The 22,548-nt window shown below is 47.4% G+C and overlaps 1 protein-coding gene across 1 annotated transcript in view; it reads right to left on the bottom strand.

Annotated features, from left to right (window-relative positions):
• Positions 1-22,477, bottom strand: part of LOC308065070 (solute carrier family 22 member 2-like) — a gene marked incomplete at its 3' end in the record, with an annotated part of 37,388 nt that extends 14,911 nt beyond the window's left edge. The window contains 1 exon segment of the mRNA XM_080390589.1: positions 1,514-22,477. Within this exon segment, the coding sequence (XP_080246715.1) occupies positions 1,514-1,924 (411 nt within the window). The 5' untranslated portion in view covers positions 1,925-22,477.
• Positions 22,478-22,548: the final 71 nt, after the last annotated feature.

Below are 22,548 nucleotides of genomic sequence, written 5' to 3'. Positions count from 1 at the left end.
AACATTCAATGCAAACCATGGCTGTTCAAGGAGGAAGGAAACCAATGACACACAACTAGAAAACGGGCTCCAGAAAAGAACCCCCTTAATCTCTTAAACTGACATCTGCAATACATCTTGTCCAAAACACTTGTCCAAAACTTGTGGAAAAGTTACACCCTGGAAAATGATTGCACAATGACACATGAGAAGAGTGAGAAAGGGAGAAAAACTCTGAACAAACAAATGAAGGCGCTGAGAATAATCTCGCCCTCTCCTCCCCAACCATCTGCCTGAAACTTGGAGGACACTTGCAGCATGGTTTCCTTCCTGGATGTCAAGGCCTCCAACCATGTATCACCTCGCTGCACAAAAGCATCGCCAGGCATGAGAGGTGTCGGGGCTGCCATGAGCCTTGCTGGAGGGGAGCCAAGAGCTGGCTGTCCCACTCCTCATTAGCACTGGCAAAACGCCCAGGGCTTGGTTGACTTTTCTCCGCAGTGAGCTGGTACTCTGTGACTTGCTTTTGATTTACAGTTAACAGGTCACCAACCTGAACCCAGCTAGAGGAGGAGGGCAAACTGGCGTTAACTTCTCTGCTGCTGGAAATATTCATTCAGGTGTAAAGAGACTTCAGTCCAGAAGGAAGCATGAATGTCCTTGGCTGCTTATTTCATCTTTTTCTAACCTGGACAAGTTCGCTGGGGCCATACCAAACAGCTCAAATCCATTTCCCTGGCTAGGCTGATGTAGAGGACAGATGGGAGTGTTCTTCTCTGCCCTAACCCATCTATCTCAAGGGAAGGTGGGAAGGAGTTGCTTTGTAACAGTGATGATAGTGAAGCAAAGGAATATGAATACTTCGGCCAAGGAAGCTGTGAAGCATCCAGCATCAGAGTTTTTTAAGAACAGGTTACAGAAACATCTGCTAGGCATGGTTTAGCTATAGTTATTAGAGATTTGGGACAGCAGAAGTAGAATAGATCTCTCTTGAGGTTCCTTCCTATGCTTCAGGTCTCTACATGGCTGTTAGTACTGGTTTGTGCAGTTTTTCACTTTCTAAATTATCTGGTTGTTGGATTATACTGTAAGTTGGAAGAAAAGAACGCTGCTGCTGCTGCTGCTGCTGCTGCTGACTCATTATCTGACAACTGCAGCCCCATCCTCTGCTTCTTGTTCATTGTAAGTGAGTTTCTGTGTGGATTATCACCCAAATGTGCAGTTCCTTGGTTTGGTCTGTGGAGTCCTACCCTCAGCTTGGTGACTGAAACACGGAATTATGAGAATAGCTGTTGTCTGATTGATGACAAGCTTGCAGCATTAGCTTCCCAAGAAAAGCAATCATTTCTCATTATTTCTCCATATGAATCTTTGCTCTAAGTCCCTAGTAAGTCATGATATTCACTATTTATTAGCAGTGAGGTTCAGACTGCGCACCAAAAGAAAACTTTGCTTACTTAGCATACTAACCCAACAACTTCTAGTTCCCAGCTGTGCAGGCAAGAGTGATTTTGCTGGATGAGCTGTGTCTTACCTCTGTCACGAGAGTGGTCCCTGGGGAGTCATAGACCCAGCCGTCCCGGCAGGGACCCAGGGGGACGGTGCTCCGGTTGCCCACGAGGCTGCCGAGGGGGTCAGTGCAGCTGATGCCAGTCGCGTTCCAGTCCACCTCGTACCTCCTGCAGCGGCTGCTGAAGTCGCCCCCGTGGCCGCCCCACTCGGGAACCGTGTGATTCAGCTGCTCCTCCAGGCTCCAGCCACAGCGCTGGCTCAGCTCGGCCACCCTGAGGCTGCGGCAATGGTGCTCAGGGGTGAACCCCAGGAAAAAAATCCCCACATAAATGGGAGCAAAGGTAGCAGAGAGCAGGCATACAACAAAGAGAGTTCGTTTCTGAAAGAAGTCAAATTCTCCGATCTGCTCTAAAATGTCATCCAGGGTTGGCATCTTTGTATGTTGCAACTCATTAAAATATCTAACTCAGCTGCTTTCCAGGGCTTTGCCCTTCACTGCATGCTTAAATAACAGCTGAAGTGTATGCTCAGAAATCACAAATAAATAATTAATTACCTTTGTCAATTGTCAAGCCATGCATCACAACCTTTGTTTCTAAAATGTCATTTCTAACCATACTTGGGCTCTCCTGTTTTGGCCTCCATTGTGATTAAGTTTTCTATATGACACCCTTGAAATACCAGGGCTGATGTCTTAGATTATGGCCATCTCAGTCTGTCACCGAAAGCCTGCCAGTGCACAGTATGGGCTAGGTGCTAATTCCTTTGTTTGCTCTTTTCAGAGGCCATACATATTACAAAAGAAATGTTGTCCTCTCCCTCATATATATGCAACTGAAGAACCTCATACTCAGACTCAGACTGGATGTAGATGATTGCATGGTATTTTGAGGGTGTAGAAGATGACCCAGAGAAGACACAACAGGGCAGATTTCTTTTAGGCACCTAATAGCTAAGGAAGAGTGTTATGCCCCAAATAGGAAGCAGACCAGCCACTGCAGTATGAGTTGGCACTTCTGAATCGGAGGTGCCCAGACCGAACTTGCAGGGGTTCACACTTGGCTGCCCCACACCTGAGGAGCTGGGAGTGGCCCTGAGACCCACCAGCAGCTCTTGCGTGCCCACCCTGCCCTCTGCCTCCTGCCCTGCACCCTGGGAAGGCAGTGGGCAGAGGCTGCTGTAACCCACAGCCCCATCTCACGAATACTTTAAAGCTATTTAGTGTGAATTTCTTGGACAATGCTAATGTGTAAATGTGTGCTTAAGCAATGGAGACATCCTCAGCCTCTTTTACCGAGGGGGATGATTTATGTTGTGTTCCCATAGCTGCATAAGGTTCTTTCATGTTGTTCCCCATTTGCCTGCCCTGTAAACAATTAGCTTGTGTCAACTAATGTAAGCGATGATGGAGGCCTGGATGAGGTTCAGCACAGCTGAACATCAGAAGTGTGGACCTGGACAAAAAACATCTATGGGCAAAGATTTCTGCCTGCAAATTTTTTGCAGACATGTTTTTTTACCCTTCTTTCTAGGTCAGACTGTAATGACTTTGTAGGTTGTTTAGCGCTTCTGAAGAGGATCCCTGAGCAGGCTGCTCTCATCGAGTTAATTCCCCCCCTGAGGAGCACTTGGTGACCTCGCTGAGTTTTATGAAACACAAAACTAAACAATGAACCTTGGAGGAAAACAGAGGTGATAAGTAACATGATGTTTTAAAGGGCTATTAATAACATGCCCTGTTGAGTTACAACAACCTGCATGCCTAGGAACTGTCATGCATCACAAATGGGACTGCTACTTTGCAATAAATGTCTTTCACAACTAAGAAAAGACCAGACCTTTGACCATTCACAGTTAAACTGTTTACCTATCTCCGTTCAGGTCTGTTTTACACCAGAAGCAGGGAATGGACTATTCTCCCTGTTAATGCTCAAGGAGTTAACTGCACTAGCAGCTTTTAAACCGTGCACCCGCCTGCACACAGGCTACTCAGCGGAGCACATATTCGATGCATTTGTTAGCAGCTAAAACCTGGGTCAGCCAGAACTTAGCCATATGCAACAAGAAGTGCATCAAGCATCCTGGAAATATACTTAATCACCCTTTCTTGGTTCTGCCTGGTGTAGTTTCACACTGGGGAGAGCCAGAAGAAAGACTGATACGAGTTTTGTGTTCGTATGCCCATTATGCCAGCAGAAGGTTCTATCTCTGCTTTTGAGGCAGATTGATGTTATTTCTTTTGGAAAACCTCTAGTGTCGCTTGAATATTCTCTTGCACTGCCAGTAAACACAGTATTGTCCTACAGTGGGAGCAACCACTGACTAGCTTCACAAATTGCATGGTGTCCAGAGGTTTTTGTTATTGATATCTGAGCTGCCTGCGGATATCCTGACTCCCTCCTGTGTACAGCAACATCAGTGTCAGGGGAACAGAATGGTCCACCCCACCAACATAAGGGCATGTGACTCTTGTCACCTGGACACACCTGATTGCATTTGTGCGATCTCTTGATGATGTTTTGCAGCGGTTTTTTTTCCATTTCACTAGGGACAGAGCAGGGAGTGAGCATGCATGTGGTCCTGCTGGTGGATCTGCACACATGTGAATGCAGGCAGCATGACAGCTTGCCAGGGTGACATCTGTACAAAGAAACTAAACATGGCTGTGTGTGGGCTCAAGCACTATCCCATATCCACACACATAAAGGTTTAACCTTTACCACCCTCCCTAGTACTGTTTTGCCCGATAACTGTTAGCACAGTCCTCACAATACCCAGGCAGCTTTGGAGTGGTGATGCTGGACGGGCTGTTTCTGGTAGGCAGGAGGGAAAAGATCGCCTTGACTGGGGATGGTATATACAGATGTAAGCCATGTCATACCCCATGCCTCCAGCATTAAAAAACTGGGCCTGCCTATTTTATTTACTAGCACAGATGCAGCACAACATCAATCAGCATATAATGTGTAAGGCAGCTAGAATAGCAATGCAAAAAAAGCCGGAGCACCTCTGTTAGCAGAGGGCATCTGTACCTCCAGCAGAAGACCCATGTTGCCCTGCAGTGGCAGGTTCATGAAACAGTGTCAGCTCTGACAGGTTTACTGCGTATAATCAGTAATCCCTTCACTTTGCAGCAGTGGAGCATTACCATGCCTGCTTGAAAAGCTGTCAGCCTTCCAAAAGCTGGGGTGAGTAGTCCTGTACTCTGACCTTCCTGAGCTTTAGATGTATGCTTACCGAGATGGGTGAAATGAGAACAAAGTGACACCGAAAACACTGCTGTAAAAAAGTTACAGATAAAAGACAGATCTAATCCATCCATAAAAACAACGCATACTAATAATAATAGTATATATAACTCTTGGCTGTCAAACAATAGCCTTTATTCAAAGATATGAAAACATCTTCTCAGGAAATCACTCCTGAAGACCTAGAAACTGAGACAGAGAGATCCAACAGGCTAGCTCTTCAGAGATACAGGTTTTCAGGTCTGTAAGAGTTTAGGCTAAAATGATTTACTAGAGTTGCCTCAGACAGATGTTTCCAAGTAGGTGCCTCCTGAAGTGTTCTCCTACAAGCCTTCTTGCATGAATAGACATCTGCATTGACTCCCTTCTAGTGAGTCATTCTTTCATCCATGCCATTCAGCAATGATTTTGGTTAAGTGCTTACCTATGTGTAGAGGAATTACAGAGGAATGAAGGCAGGTTAATTAACATTGATAATATCCAGCTGTGGGCTTCCTTCAGGGACAGTGGGTTGGCTGACGTGGATAAGGTGCAGCTGTGGCTGGTTCTGTTAAGTAGTTAAATAGCTCTAAGAGGTATAGAAGAGGAGCACTGGATGAAGAGAGGCCTGGGGGAAGCCAGAGAGAGCACCCTGGATGTAGGAGAGGCCCTGGGAGAAGAAGGAGGCCTGGATGAGGAGAGGCTGGCTAGAAGAGGAGCCTGGAGAAGAAGAATCTGGATGCAACAGGGGTGAGAAGCAGGGTGGACTGGCCTGAAGAGGATGAAGAAGCAGCACGGACAGTAGATGAACTTTTGAAACCTTGTGGAGGTTGGTGGCCGTGCTGGGGCAAGGCATGGGAACTACTTATTGGAGTTAACCTGGTATGGGGTGGTAAAAGCCTTGTTGCAGCCAGCGAGATTTGTTAGTGTTGAAACACCTATGTATATGGACCTTGTCATAGCTCTGTTTTCTGTGGGTGTAACAGAAGCATAGATGTTTAACAGGGAGCTTTGAGCATGGTGCTGTCTCCCACAATCATGAACAGGCCATACTAGGTCCAGAGGAATGTGATGGAAAATCACTGGAAGCGCTGAAGAAACAAGGAGTTGCACTCCCACTGGGGTGCGCTGCCAGTGTATTGGGGTGCATGTACATGTGGTGGGCTGAGCCAGTCCAGTTTCTTGGTGTGAAGGTCCCACTCCCCATCCCCTTTCCTACAGCCTGTTCTGGCACTTGTTGGTCCTCTACTCCATGAACTGAGTCAACTCACTAAACAGGCAGTGGCTGATCCTAACAATTACCTAGGTAGATTTATCCTGCAGTAGTGAGTTGCAGGCTCTCAGTGAAGGGATAAGGAAGAATCGGCACAAAGGAAGGGGCAGGACCACATGGCTGGGAGAGGGAGGCTGGAAAGGAGGGGGAAGAGGCAGGATGTCCCCCTTGTGGTGATGGGGTAGACCAGATACCTTGCACATTTTGGTAGGGTTTCACCTGGGCTAATGCCATCCATGTAAAAGCTGAGCATCTGGACTGATCTAGTTGTCTACAGCTGTCCAGGCCATTCCAATCAATGGGAATGAACGTGTATCTCCAGATATATAACCACATATCCAGCAGCAGCCTACAGGGGTGACTGATAGCAAATCTGTGCACCCAGAGCTGTTCAGAGCAGCTGGAGCAACCTGCTCCAGTTAATCTGGACAAGGTCTTGACACATGGGGACATTTCTGACAAATTGATCAGAGCGTAAAGTGCAGAGCTTGCAATGGAGCTGACTGCAGGTGGTCAGACAACACCTGATCTCATGTGAATCCTGCCGGGGGAAAGGTGCCTGTCAAAAATGTCTAAGGAAACCTGGGCTGCCAAAGGGTCTGTGATCCACTGGTGCTTTATGTCATGGGATCTCAGCTCTTCAGACCAGCACCGAGGGCTCGATATCTAAGAGCTGACTGTAGAGGGAGCCTACACACCTTGTTTTCAGGCTGCTCAAGTTACATCAAACAACATGTGTTTGCACTTGGTATTTATTTGCATCATGAGAACATATTTTATAACCAAGAGAAACAAAGTGTACTTTATGGTTGGCTCACATACTACAACTAAGATTATAATCATACTGTATTTGGCAAAACCCTCCAGTTTTTGATTATTTGTGTCTAGAGCCAAAAGTCACAGCTTGAGCTCATTTCCTCATTGAACACTAATTACCAGCTTAGTATTGTGCAACCTAGGAATACCTCCCTCAATGACAGTTCAGTGCACAGTCCTCGCTCCTCAGCTTTTGCTGTGGCGTAGAGCATGACGTGTTGCTGGAGTTTGTTCTCTGAACGTTTCATTTCTGCAGTCACGAGTGGCCTTTTGCCTCCCTCTTGCCAAGGGTGGGAGCCCTGCTGAGCAGCTACACCACTGGCGTTTGGGTCCATGAGCTGCTTGGGCTGGTACAAGGGATGCTCACGCTGCTGAGGGAAAGGTTATCGGCCCTGAGGCAGCATGGCTTGTTGTGAACCTGTGACATGGTCCATGGGGTCCTGCTGCTTTGCTCTGACTTTCCAAGGAGATGGCAAGGTCACCCTGCAATGTGCTTGGGGTTTGTGCAGCTGCTCTTATCAAAGGGGGTAGCGGTAACAGGTTACCAAGGGCAGTAAAGGCGTCCAGGCAGCCCTGTAACTACTGGCACAGAGCCTGGAGGCTGTGCTAGGCACTTCAGGAAAAACACAGAGGCTTTTTTAAATGCTGATCAGAGATTTTTCCCAAGCCCACCCACTCATCCAGTTCACAAAACTCCTCCCAGAACTGTCTGGTGGGGGTGACTATATTCACCAGCAGAGTCAAGGCTGGCCCTGGCCAGACCAGCCTTCCCAGCTGTGGGGCAGCACAGCACCGGTGCAGCACAGGCTGTCTGCAGTCATCTGCATATCTCACCCCAGCCTACTGTCACAGCCACCATTGTGACAGGGAAGCATGTGGGTCCCAGGGCTTCAGCCTCCTGGTGAGCAGCCATACATGACTGGAAAGAACAAGCCCCATCCCCAAAGGACTTGCTGTCTAGGTCTTAGGTTTATTATTTCTCTTGTGTAATTGAACTGCTGACACCTGCTCTAAGGCTAGCAGAACACAACATGAGTGTCCTGGTTTTGGCTGGAACAGAGTTAATTTTCTTCCTAGTAGCTGATACAGTGCTGTGTTTCAGATTTAGTAGGAGAATAATGTTCATAACATACTGATGTTGCTGAGTAGTGCTTATCTCTTCCCTCTTATCCAAGGCATGAAACAGCTCCCACTCCTGCAGGGCTGCTGGCTCAAAAAGAGCATCTATACACAAGAAAGAAGGGGTCACTGTGTTTAAATACATAGTTAATTGCAAGCATTTAATTTTGCAGTAAGGTTTTTGGAGTGTGACTGCTTAATTAATTCCTAGATTGAGCATATTAATCACATCCTGCTGTGCTCAGACAGGGTATCACAGCTGTACAGCATGGCATGATGTGAGGCATGGAGCCACCCCTGGCACTTCACCCCAGCTGAGAGCAGGGGCAAAAGTGGTGGCAGGGGGTAAGCCTGCCCTGCCTGCAGGGATCAGAGCAGGGGATGTCCCTTCCCACCTCTGTGGGGCTCTGTTCCCAGTGCTGTTGCCCTGGGCAGCCTGGGAGGATAGCAAAGGTGACAAGGGAGCAACAACATCACACCACTACTTCCAGTGTCAGGGGGTCCCAGATCACAGCTTTCTGAAGCTCTGCCCTGGCCCATGCCTTTCTCCACCTCTACATGGCGTGGACAGCACCTACCCAGTGGGGTCCCACAGGGAGGGGGAGAAGGGGGTGTTTCTCTGAGGGATGGGTGGCTGTGTGGAGGAGAGGGTGACCCTCTGTCTCATCAGACAAGTCTGCATTGGGGCAAAGTGTATTGATCCTGGGAAGGAGGATAGGAACAGGAGGGCATGGAGAGAGACTGATCTTGTCCTTCAAGACCAGTTGGTCCTCTTTGAAGACCCCAAGCTCACCTCTCTGTTCTGTCTCAACCTGTGGCAGACCCTCTTGACTCCTCCTGCAGCTTCTGTCCTTGGCCTGATCCCTGCTGAAATCCCATATGATCCTTGAGACAGCAAAATACCATTACCTGCAGTGCTGGGCTGTCTCAAGCCAGCCCCAACAGAATAAAAAGTGGTGTAGCATTGAGACCTGATTTTCTGACCGCCCTGCTCCTTGTGCATTGCTATGTAGCTGTTAAATTTGCTGGCATGAATGTGGTCTAACAAGAGACAGGTACTTACAGAATCTTCCGCCTACACCATGCCAGAAGACTTCAGCTCCAGTATCATCATGCAGATTTTTCTTGGATTTTCTCTATAGTCCTCAGTTAGAACACCATTTTAGCACTTCTGTGAAGTGAGTACACACACCTGTCCCCTCTGGTGTGGTTATAAATTGTTTTTCATATGACAGAAGGCCTGGAATCAGACACACAGCACTTACTAAAAAGACCAGTGAAGCAGTTAAAACTGACCTAGAAAAATGGTAACTGGGGATCAATCCGTGCAACAGACTTAGTGAAAGACTTCTTGCCTCTGAGCTTGAGTATATTTTTTCCAGATGCAAAAGGAATTCAAATATATTCTGCAAGCTTGAATCTCTGGGGGCTTAGATATCACATGCACACAGCTCTGATGTAGTTTGTCAATGTTTGTTTACACAATTGTTACTAGCCCTGATATTTATGCTTCTAAAAGGGCTTTCTGCTCAGTGGGGGATGAAGCTATTGCTTCTGTTCAAATTGCTTGCAAAACCAGCCCTTTTGTAGCTGAGAAACGGCACATTTGTTTGTGTTCAGGTCTGCTGCCTCTGGCACCACGCAGGTGCAAGCAAGGTGCTGGCTCAGTGAAGGAGGAGGTATCCAACACTACTTGTCATGGTATGTGCTCTTAAGCCTTCCCTTCTGGAAAAAGCTGAGCGCTTCTGCTCTTATTTCCGTATTTTAGCTTGTGTTGTAAGTTTTTGAGTTTTGATGTCTTGTAATTTCGTTTTATGAACATTTGGGCATCTGTCTATGCTTCTGGGAGATAGTGAAACCTATTGATTGCACAAATGCAGTTGCAGGTCTCAAGGATAAAGCAAGCTGTCAAGGAACAATGGCAAGAAGGCATCAGTAGTTTTAAGTCCAAAGGGAACATACAGACCCCACATTCATGGACAAACAGACAGCCTTTGGGAGAGAACTGAGGCTGAACACTACGGACCCATCATGAATGCAGTCAGCTCTGCCTCACTTTACTCCCAGGACTGCTGAAATTTCAGTGGAACTAACTAAACTAAAAGAGGCTGGCCAGAGAAGTAAGGGGAGTCAGATCTGAGGGCAAGGAAACTAGCTAGCAGGAAAGGTTGAAGCCAAACATAGACCATGTGGAATAGGACTTCAGAAACAGAGACAAATGTTTTCTGGTGGAGTCTTCCCCCGAAGCAGCTGATTGTCCTGCTGTGCTGCCCAGCAGGCTTCCGTGCTCCACTCACTGCTGCAGTAGTTGCCTTGATAACTGCCTCCAGTGTAAGAAATGAGGCGGTTAGTGGGTAGGTATTGGTGCTGGAAGAAGCAACGAGACAGTGATGGTCACCATTAGATGTCTTGTCTGGGGCAGAGGTAGGTGAGAAGTTGCCCACATGCTTTGGTGAGATCATGTTGTTACCCTTCAGCATCCATAGGGTTGGTCACCTCTTGAACAAGCAACTTTTGAAGTGAGATAACCAGGGGAAAGCTTAGCCACTTTACAGATTAGGGAGTGGGTGGAATGAAACTGTTGGACCTGGCACTTCGTACAGATGAACCATAAATCCAGTGCAGGGACACTGTCAGGCTGGAGTGGGTCCACTCTCAAGCTGGGAGGAACTGCCTAAGTGAAGGCAGGGGATTCCCTGCGGAAAAGCCATTCTCAGTTGTCTGAAACTAAGGCATTGAGTCAAGCATGTTAATTAAATGGATGCAGAAGCTCAGCCTGTAAGTCAAATAAAGATAGAAACAAGGACAAAGTTCAGGAAGCATTTACAGAAAGAGCCACAATTTCAAGTATGGGAACAGCAGTGTGTGTGTGCGCCTGTGTGTGTGTGTGTCTCAGCCGCGCAAACAGTGCTTGTCCCACTCAGCTTCCTGAGACTGAGGTGGCAGAGCTGGCAGCACGGGCAGTTTTACAGCGAACCGAGTGACCTTGTAAAATGTATGCCCTGGCTCTCCTATGGAGCAAGTTGCCCATTCAGTGCAACAGGTTCCCTTCTGAATTATTGGGCTGCTCCCATGAATACATGATTAAGTGGACAGGCCACAAAGCCGTGCCCAATGCAAAACACTTCTGACAGTTTCCAAGCAGGGAAAAATACACTGCAGACTCCCAAACTCTTGACCTTATCAAGAACATCTTGTAACACTTGTGTGTGCTGTTAGATAATTACAGGTGGCAACTGTTAAAGAGAAAAGCTTTTAAGTCAGTCAGATGATTGCATGCAAGAACTTTGTTTAAACTTCTGTCTGTGCTGTGGTTATCTCGGGGTTTCCAAGCACAGTGAACTCATGAAATAATAATCTTAAAAAAAATAGCCTCTCTATCGGCTACATAAAACTACCACTTAGCAAGTGAGAAGTTGAAAAATGTCTGACAAGTTTCGAAAGCTCCAAAGACATGAGCTGAGGTTTTCTAAGCAGGTGCTGGGAGTGATCAGTGATGCAGGCTGAGTCCAAGGGCGCGTGAGCACCACACTCCCGTGTGTGGAGGTGGTGGCAGTATTAGTTCTACATTAACAGCCAGTGAAGCCAATATTTAGCATTTCTAATATGTACCTCAGCATGACAGCCACTGGACAAGCAGTTGTGCTTCTCCTCACTCCTGTGACCACTTGTCCTGGGGAAGAGACCTCCCTGCTCCTATGGCATGGCAGCTGTCAAGAGCCTGCACCCAGGTGGTACCCACAGCACTGCAGTGGCAGCCAGTGATGCAGACCCCTGCTGTCATCCTCACAGCTGTATGTGACTGCGGAGTGTGATGTGGTGAATGTTTTGCTATTGGAAAGATGTGACTGATCCAGCTGAGCTGGCCCCCATGTGTGCAGGAACCCCCCGGGGTTTCTGGCTGTCCCTGTATGTCCTCATTTTGCTCCTTGGTCACACTGCCTTTGTGTTGTGTCCCCATTCAAACTCAGCGCAGTGCCTTGCATTCCTACTTCTGCAAACAATCCTCATGATCAAGTTTTTCTATCTAGGGACCTTCGCCTCAGGCAGTGACTTGCATCAAGTCTTGCACACAGTCACCTCGGCTGCCCGTTGAGAGCAGTCTGTGCCACCTTGCCATGACCTGCCCTGGCTGCCACCTGCTGCCGCTGCTAGCCAGTGATGTGGCATCACTGAACCTCGGGGAGCTTTGGCCAAATGCATGCACACACATGTATACACGTACACAGAGTGTTAGTTTATTCCTCTGAGAAAAATAAGTGGTAAAGGGAAACCCACTTTTACCAGGAGAGCATCAGCTGCGTGCCTGACTTCAGCCACCATGTCACCATAGCAGCAGACAGTAAGATGCTGAATGCTACGTGTGACGGCAGCTTCCCTGAGGTCATTTTTCCCTGCACAGGAGGCCACCTTCTTCTGAAATACTGCCTGCTGGAGTGACCCTGTGGACACTCATGTCTTTGGTGAACGCTTTTTCTACCCTGAGGTCATGGCTTGGCACCACAATGCTGACAGACAGAGCTGTCCCCAGAGAGGACTGGAGGACAAGGATGTCTCCTGCCGCCTTAGCCCACCAAGAAGCCCTTCTCCTTTTCTGTCCTTTGGTGAGGTTCTAACCCAGACCCTTCTCTGCTGGGAGCCTTCAGAGGTGGCTCCAAACCTCACTCAGCTTCTCTATAGTTACCCTGTGGCTGAAAAGCAGGGAAAAGGATCCCTAGGGAACAAGCATGAGCTGTGTTGGTGAGGCTGGAGATCTCTGTGGCTGTTATGGCTTTGGGGAAGGTGCCTCTGACCTCACCCACTTGAGTGGAAGCGATGCCAAATCCAGATCCAGGAATGGCCAGTGGTCTGCAGTGGTCACCACCTTCTTCCCTGGGTCCTGACTGGTTCCAGCTCTTCCATGTTTCCTCAAGGCCAGCAGAGCTGTGGAGCCACCACGTTTGGTCGGCAGCTTTCCCATGGGGACCTGGCCCTGTACAGTAATTGTGCTGGCTAACCTGTTCCACCTCCTGTCCCTCTGTGCCTGCTGCCTACTTTGCACATCTTTCCTTCCATTTGTCCAGCTCACATGAGTTTACAGTGTTTTAAATAGCTCCACAAGCTGCTCATTGCTCTCAGCGAGGCATCCAGTGACCAAACCTGCCCACAAGCAGGGAGAGGGGCAGAGGCAGCAGCAAATACCAGCCTGGGATGGCAAGAAACCAAGGAGAGCTGGTGAAGGTGAGCAAAGCCAGCCAGCCACCCTGCACCACAGCAAACGAGCGGCAGACAATGCCATTCTCCTCCCAAGCTCTTTCTCATTAGCGTCTTCATCCCTACTGAAACAGACTGCCTCGTTTGCTCTTAACCCACTCCCCCAGCTTTACAGTGGTACCTGGTACCTGTGGTGTGACAGCGTACACTGTAGCCTCCATATTTTCTACTTGGGTCAGCTAGTCCTTCAAGCTACTGCCTCCCTTTCTCTGTATACTTAATTCTTCCCTATTCTGCCATTTCTCATGTCATTGCCTTATAATTTCTCATGCAGTTGTTTTATTTGTGTAGGTACAGGTGAGAGCTGGCCTTTTGCCAGCACACCCCAACAGAGCAAGCTAGCCGTGACAGCCTGGAGGTGAGCACAGGTTGGTCTAGCCCAGGTATTGTTAACGTATCTATGGGCACGAGTGCATGCAACTCGTAGGATAACTTAGTTATATGGCACTACTGTAGTTTTTTGTGCATGTACACACACACACACACACACACACGGTATTTTCTGACAAAAACATAAGAAAGCAGAGGTGAAGTTAGAGGAATCCAGCTTGCCTTTGTTTCCCAGCAGCAGTGAGGGGAATGGCTTAGCACAGGTAGTGTAGGCTGCTGTTGCTTGGATCTTTGCAGTGAAAAAGAGTGACAGAATCATCACATACTGGTTGAGGTTATAAGGCATCTCTAAAGGTCATCTGGTCCACGCTCCCCCTGTTCAAGCAGGGTCACCTACAACAGGTTGCCCAGGACCATGTCCAGGCAGCTTTTGAATATCTCCAAGGATGGGGACTCCACAGACTCTCTGGGCAGCCTGTGCCACTGCTTGGACACCCTCACAGTAAAAAAGTGTCTCTTGATGTTCAAAGGGAATCTCCTGTGTTTCAGCTTGTGCCCATTGCCTCTTAAAACATCCTTATTAAGAACGTGCTTTAATCCACTCCTGACAAAAAATTCTGCAGCCACTGTATGCAGAAGGCTGGACATGGCCAGAGTCACTGAATTGCTAAAAACCTCGGCACAGTGTGAACTAACAGAGATCGCAGCTGGGACTGTGGCTGCAAGGTCCGAGGCCTCCTTATGCTGGTCCAAAGGCCAGTGTTTCCCCTGGGCTGATGGTTTTATGCAACAGGAGGAGTGACTTCTTATATTGTGCATAATGTTTTCCAAGTTTATTCTCCAGGAGAAGACTGGACTTCCCTGAAAGGTTAATCCTCAGAGAAGGGAAAATTGAGGTGGAGCGGAATAGAACAAGAACAAAGCATGATGTGATGGGAAAACCAAGGGAAAAAAACTTCCCTGAATATAGAAAAATCAGTGAAGGATTGTCTGGGAAGACCATAGATTTCCAGAATATAAACAAGGGACTTCCTTGTTGAAAGCTGATATATAGCATATAGCTGGCACCATCCCTCTGAGCAAAAGCTGCTACCAGGAAAAATGTGATTGAGGTATTTCTGTTACTTTAGAATACACGGCGATTTTAATCATGCTGCTGAAAGGAAGGGAGGGAGTTTTCCCCATATTAGTTGTGCTAAGGCTCCTCTGGTACAAAATTGTCAGCCATTCCTTTGGAAAATGATGGTAAAGTGGAAGGAGGTTGGTGAAGATGCCTTTAAACCCTCACTAAGCTGGCACGAGGGCTGGGAGAGTGACAGCCAGGACCTGCAAAGCATGAGGCGTGACAGACATCCTTCCTGGGGTGCACATGCTGCTCCAATGTGTGCACCAGCTTGCACCCCTGCTCTGCCAGCCTGGGATGGGTGGGCAGTGGGGCTGGGATGGGCTCTGCTCCCCCTTGCCCCTGTGGAAGGTGGTGAGTCCCACAGCACTGCTGGAGATGAGGAGAGGATGAGGTCCATGCCCGTGCCTGCTGGCCATGCGGGAGTGTACATGTCTGCTTGGCTCCGCTGGCCCAGGCGCCGCTTGTTGTTGAACACAGCACTGGAGGGGGGGAGCAGCTTGAGGGGTCGGGATGGTGCCAGCAGCCTGCTGGTGCATATATGGCAATGATATGGTAACGTTGCTGTTTTCATTTATTAAACAAACCCGAAGTAAATCCCTTTTGCTTTTCTTCAGCTATCATTTTACTAAAAATATCATATGAACTAATCCTCTAAATAACCTTTTCGTAAAGATCATCTTTGGATTAGTCTCCTAAATGTAAGTTCAAGGAGCTGGGAGCTGTTTCAGTAACCGCTTCTTTGCTGAAACTGGTCCATTCCCTGTCTCCTCATCTCAGCGTGGAGGAGCAGATAGGTGGGACTGGAAGAAGCCCTGGAGAACTGATGGTGCCCCCGAGGAAGGCCATCCACCATGACAGTAGGTGGCACTGCCCCAGATTTTCCAAGACCTCCCCCGTTCCCCACTCTACTGCAGCTGGCCAGCATGGAGTTGGCAGAGGGGAGCTGTGGTCCCATCCCTTGTCTGGGGTTGATAATGTCCCTCCATCATTCAGTAGCTCCAGTTCTTGGCTACTGTGTGGCTACAAAGGCTGAGTAAAGGGTTGCACACCTCCTGCTGAGACTGGCTGCCAAGGGGAGCAACCTCACGGTAGGAAGAACGGTCTTTTTACAGACGATGCCTTCCAGTTCCTGGTGCCCAGGGCTTTCTACCTGCCACCATACTTTGCACCATGGTGACACTGCCAGGGTGCACCTCTGAGTTTCTTGCTCACTGCACTCCCATTACATAGAATCCTCTGTTAAGGTATGGGTTTGGTCTGTAGACCCTGACAACTGAAAGCTCAGCCTAGAAGTACAGCAACCAGCTCAGGGACTCCCATTGCCATCTGCACTATTTTGCCTTCCCAAGATGCAGCTATTAGACTTTCCATCCAATCACCGAAGGTTTGTTTCCTGGGAAAATGAGTACAAACCATGCAACCTTTTCAGCCACACTCAGCTTGAATTGGCCTTTGTTTCAGCTCATCTGGTTACTCAGGATTTTGGGATCTCAGACCAATGTAAACAATTCCTTGATTTTCAGATGTTTGTTGAATTATTTTTGCTTTGCATCTCTGGATCAGATATTTACATTTTTTGTGTTTTTTTTCTTAAATACACTCAGGAACATTTACGAGGGAAGGGAAAATATAACAAATCCTGTGTAATAAATATACTGACATTTAAAAGCAAATAAGCCTTAGAACAACTGAAAATAATGAGCAGTTGAAGTACCCTGTGCTGTGATAGGTCCACCTATCCAAAATGCCCATTTTAAGTAGCGTGTTAGGTGCTGGATCGTGAACAGTGAGCTTGTATGCCCAGCTAAGCGGCCTGATGAAAGATGCCTGGTCCCTCTTCCTATTAATAAAACATGCTAATCAAGCAAGAGGTGAGAACCTAGCTGTAAAGAATTCTTTTGGGCTGGTATTGTGCAGTTAGGACAAAGGACACAATGTTATAGCAGAGATAAACTACAAAAACAGAGTCGACTATAAATAGATTGTGACCACTAAGAGCTTCCAAAAACAACTACAGGGAGATTAGAGAAAGGCGCTGAGGAATTACTAGTTCCCATCCGTCCTTCCAGGATGACTCAAACTTTTGCTGGTGCATTAGGAGTGCTCTGGGTCTCTGCTGCCGCTCTGAATTTACCCCGCTCCTCCAGCCCTTTTTATTTTCTGCAGATGTGTATCTCAGTTCTTTTTCAGTGGCGGTAAAACAGGAGTTTGCTGAGAATAAATAATTTTTCACATAAATATGAAATGTATATTAATTCTCCCATGTGGAGTATGATCAGCTAGCTATTTAAGCTCATGGGGTATTTTAAACATGAATTGTCTTCTTACCAAGTCATGCTGCTTCTACCCAAAACTGTCCATAAGATGGACAGTGGTGGCCTAGGGGAATTGCGCTATTACCTTCTTCTCATAGATATGAATGGTAGCATTTTTGTTCCACTGACCACTTAGTGGTCTTCTAAATTCCTGAGAGTTCTCAGCAATAAAAACTATGCAATAGAAAGGCCACAAAAAAGGTTTGTTGGGAATATTTGATATAATAGCAAACTGAGAAAGAGTATGAAAGCAGGTAAAAAAGTCTAATGTTAGAAACTTTGCAATGGTTTTTGTGGTGGTTTTTTTGGTCTTTTTTTTTTCTTTTTCTTTTTTAAATGAAAGTCCCACTTCAGAAGCTACTAGGGAAGCAGACAGCTGGCGAGCAACACCCCCAGGAGTCTTCATTGCACTGGCACCATCCTTGTTACAGTTTAAAAGTTTCATCTTTATTCTCACAAAATGAGGATCGAAACTTTCATGCAAAGGCCTTTCCTTAGTCTTCAGAAATGTTTGCTTCCAAACAACGGCACCTTAGTCACAAGGGAGGGGTATGCAACCATGAGAAATCACAAACAAACCCGGTGTGATTTCCCCTGTCTTCCCAGCAGGACCTGAGGCAGGTGCTGCTGATAGAGAAAGCAAGCTTGTGATTCACAGCTGTCTGATAACATGGGGGGGGGGGGGGGATTTTTCGGTTTATCAGGCTTTTACACTCAATTTGGAAATACCTCATTTGTTCCATTGTGTAAAATAACCTTTGGTGAACTCAGCTTGTCTTATCTCATGGCCAAAATGCTCGGTTATTCTAAGTCATTAGCAAGGGTCCTGACAAATGTGCTGTGGGATTATGGCACATCTATCTGGACAGGAAGGCAGAGCCCTGTGCAGCCTCTCCACTGGCCTCCAGAGTGACCGGGTGAAGAGGAAAAGGATGAGGGAAGCCACATATAGACTATAAAAATGTGTGTGCAGGGACCCCTTTTCCTCTGGCTTCCCTTCCTTCAGCTGGCCTTGGAGAGGCTGATGAGCCTTTTCAGGTCCTTGGCCTGTCTCAAATACTGAGCTGAAATCCTGATGAGCAGGTGTTCCCAGATGTGCTTGGAGAGCCACAGGTTTCTGCTGCTTTCCCTAACTAGGATTAAAGTCACTGGGGAAAAGATATAGGCTATCTGCAGGCACCCAAATGTGTGGCACCTGATCTTCTCCAACATGCAAAGAGGAACTGTGTGCAAGTGCCACGGTGGTGAAACAGCACTGGATTTGGGTAAGAAAACACAGACACACCAGGATCCCATTTGCTTTGTGGCAGAGGATGCTCTGCACCCAGAAAGAACCCGTGCAAGGAGAGGTGTGGGGCAGCAGGGAGGGATGAGCCTGCAGGAGCCGCGGGGGCTGTGAGCCACTGGACTTTGTGTGCCCCCTGCTCTCTGCACTGGGGCAGCAGGAGGAAAAGCTGAGGGTGTGGAAATGTACATGGGCTGTAGGTGGAGGATGGCTTCCTCCCCTACTGTGAGGTTTTTAGCTACCTGTGCTCAGAACGACAGAGACATGGGCTGTCTCTGGTGTGGTGACTATGGATCTGGATTGTTTTCTTTTTTTCCTCTCCTGTGAAGAGAGAAACAGAAGCCTCTTTGCTCCTGTTTTTCTTTCCCTTTCACTCTCCATTTCCCCCCCATTGCCTGGATTTCCCCTTCTCTCCCTATGCCCTCATTTTCCTCTGCTGTTTCAGCTGCTGTCCTAGCGATGAGTACAGATCCCCCTGGTTGTTGTACTCTACAGTTCCTAGAACTACATTTGTTTATATTTGTTCTTGGAACCAAGATGGTAAAAATAGTCTAAAGGCCATGGAAATAGTGAGGGAGGGGAGTATAATGCATTGTGCATTGCTTTCATGGATTGCCAAAAGGTGGAAACCCTGTTGATAGGAATTGACTTTTCCCATGTCTCAAAGTTAGCCTGCAGCTCACTAAGTTGATCTGGAGGCCTGGGAAAGGATATACTTCATTGAGTAGAGTTGCCACCTTTTGGAAGGAAAAAGAGGAAATTTGGAAGAAGAAGAAAGGGGAGATAAAAGAAGAAGATGAAAGTGAGTGGTGGGAGGAAGAGGAAAGATTAATAAAGTGGAGGGAAAAAAGCAACAGCAACAAAAACCAAAACACAAGAACTGTCAGAGAAGAAGCTGCCTGTGATTTAGTGTCCTGACTTGGAATTGTAATTGTACCATGTGTGGGAGAGGGACTTTAAACACACCTAATTGCCCCACAAAGAGGTCTCGCTCTGATCTTGAAAAATCCACTACTTATTTAATTTCCCAAACTGAGCTCCTTTCCAGCCTGCCTTCTCAACGAGAGATGTTGTAACAAGGTGAGCCCTATGAACAGGCGGTATTTCTGGGGCTAGTGTCAGGCTTCTGCACTCCAGCATGGATGAGCATTGGCTTTGCACAGGAGAGCTAAACCCTCAGGATGCAGCTGGAAGATGCATGAAAGGTGCAGTGAGTGGTGAAGAACGATGAAGGGCTCTGCCATCTTTTGCTGTGAACCAAGCTTTGCCGTTAAGATCTGCACAACATACTTTGAGCTGCTACTGCCTGGTTCCTTGTGGCAGTCTTTGCTGTGGGGTCACCAGTTATCAGAGGTACAGATAATCCCCAAATGCAGGGGTGTGGTGATCCCTGCCACTTCTCCTGGCACGGAGAGCTGAAGAAAAGGCTGATGTAGGCAGTCTCTTGGCCCTAGGATGGTGTGATGGATGGTGTGTTGCTGACTGGTTTGCACCCTTGCTGCTTAGAGCTATCTAGTCTACAGCAGATTTGGCTGGGGGACAAATATTTGGTGCAGTAAGAAGTTGCATCAACCAGCGAGGCAATAGGTGGGTGACGGTGGGGTGATTGCCTCCCAGGCTTGTTCACAGGCCCTTTTTGTTTAGCAAGAGGCATGTGTCTGTAGGGGCCCATAAATCTAGGTCATGGTTTTCTGCATAACTTTATTACAGAAGCAGTACTGTTATGTAGGATGATGTTCTCAGGTGTCTGCAAACTGGCAGATGTCACTGCCCCACTGCTTATAGTGTCCCAAAGAAGGGCTCTGAGATTTAAGTGTTTGCCTGAAGCACTGGCAAAGGTTATCCCAGGGTGTTGCAGTAAAGTAACTTTCCAGGATTCAGTCAGAGTAGCTATTGATCCAGAAGTCTCATGCTGTCACCCAGGCATGGAGAAACAGTGGTGTAGTGCCACGAGTGTACAGGGAATGTATGTGCCTTCCCCTCTAGACTACATAGTTTTCATTCTGTTTCTGAAATAGTTGTGACATTTGGGCTTCTAAACAGAACTCCAACTGAGGATGCTCGTGATTGTAATTTAGTTGTACTTCTATACCTCTTTCTCCTCTGATCCCCTTTCATCACCACTTCTGTCTCTGCTCTTTCCCTGGCTTGCTGCCTTCCAGCTCTCCCTGCTCCCTCTTTCTGTTCTCTTCTCTGTATCTATTTTTACCACTTCTGCCTTCCTCATCAGCCAACATCTTCCCTTGCTTGTTTTTCAGTATCAAAGAGCATAATTTTTTACCGTATGTATAGGATAAAATGTTTAAAATGATGGTTTGACCCTGAGATCTGTCCTCAAAGATCTAAAGCCATTCTTTCAAGAGGTTAGTTACAGGCTTTGTATACAAACCCATCATCTTCCTGTCCTTAGATGGGTTCAGCTCTTGCAGCACACAGAGCTGAAGTTCCAGGAAAACCTCGGGCAAACTGGGAATTGCTTGCTGTAAATGCACTAATGCACACTCTCATGCATCCGTCACTGGGATATTTTAGATTTGTTTAACAAACCGGAGTCTTGCAGCACACTGATATGGTGGCAAGTATTGATAAGCCATTTTTGGACAGAGAAATGAAAACAGGGGTGAACACTGAGAAACCAAGGTTGCTTTGACATCACCTATGCCAGACAGTTGAACTGACTTTACTGAATGAATCTTCACCTGTATCACCAGCAGTGTAACCGCAGGGAGTGTTAGAAAGACTCCCAGACGTCCACTGCCGTGACATTAGTGCCGATCTCTCTTTGCTGCTCAGTTTTCTGGCTTCTGGTCTGGCAGCCTGCAATGCATATGCTGTGCATGACAAGAGCATAATGGACGAGGTGTGTGAAATTCTGACAACCAGCTACTAGACCATGCTTTCTTTTGGGAAAGAAAGTAGCTCCAGAAGCAATGTTGCAATAGTGGACTGGATGCTCACTCAAACCAAATCTGGTCTAGCTCCTCTAATTAGCTAAGAGGTGGCATAATTGCACCAATGGGTTTCTGAAACAGGTAAAATGCTGAGCACAGTTACATGGCCACATGGTTGACAGGGGACTAACCCTTATGATTCAGAATGAAGCAAATACCCAACAGGGATAAAAGCAACATTTTTTATTGGGGTAAGGCTTGAGGAGGAGTACAGGTGTAATACACCCTTGAGGAGAACTGTGAGAGCAGTGCATGGACTGATTATCTGGCTCTGGCCCCATTTGTTTGTCTTTGTGGTGGCCTCTACAGAGACAACCTCCTCCCCAGTCACTGGAAGCTGTCAGGATAAACCATCTCACCTTTGACATCTGTGGGAAAATGGCTTGGAGGGGGGAAATTAAGAGAAAACTGGGACCTAACAGAAGCTGTAGCATTATAACAACCTTTTTAGGGTAAAATGCAATTGCCATTTCCAGGGCAGTTGGCACGCACACAATCTGCTCCACCAGGGTTCCCTGGGCAGCACAACCTGCTACCCTAGAGGAGCAGCAGAGACCCCACGGCCAGGCTCTGCTGCGCTCCCTGCAGGATTGGGAACTTGATGGGACCACACAGCCGATATGCTGCACAGCAGCTGTCAAATGGGAAGATGTCCGATGCTGAGCCAACAACTGTGTCAAAATAATTCTTAGATGCTCATTATAATCTCATTATAATATGAACGCACACCTCCATCCCAAAGTTACCCACCTCCAAGGCACAACCACCCCTCACAAGCAGGCGCTTTCTGTTCCTTATTAACTATGTCTTTAAATGAAAGCAAGAGAATTTTACACCTATCGATAATAAAAGAATGTTTGACTAGAGTCACTCAAGCTCCACCTGAGAGTAAAGTGTAACAAGTGAATGAATGAATGAGGGGAGAAGTCAGGGAAGACTCGGTCGTAACTGCTGGGATCAGTCCACGGGCTGAACCTGTCTGCTCCCCCACAGGGACACCTGCTGGGTAAGAGCTTGGTCAAGTGCTAAATGACTATCTCACACCAGCTGTTGTTAGTGATCAATGTTTTGGTTATATACCACTTCAAGCTTGTTTTTGCAGACAGTCCCTATAACCAGCGATCACTAACTTTAATTGTCATGATTTTATATTGATAAAGAGTGTTATTCCGTAACCTGTTACCGTTAGCCCTTTGTGGGCGCTAGCAGCTGCCAGCGGTGGGTAACACATTCAGGTAAAGCGGGAGGACCCGCTGAGGGTCCCCCTGATGCAGTTGGGGTGTTTCCCTGAACAAGGCAGTCGAGTTGCCCTCCGACCCAGCGGGACTGTTCAGTGAAGGGTCCCTGTAACGGGACGCTGAC

The sequence above is a fragment of the Falco punctatus genome (assembly GCF_963210335.1).
Source record: "Falco punctatus genome assembly, chromosome: 5".
In the NCBI taxonomy this organism is placed as follows: Eukaryota; Metazoa; Chordata; class Aves; order Falconiformes; family Falconidae; genus Falco; species Falco punctatus.
This window is presented reverse-complemented; position numbering and strand designations above follow the sequence as displayed.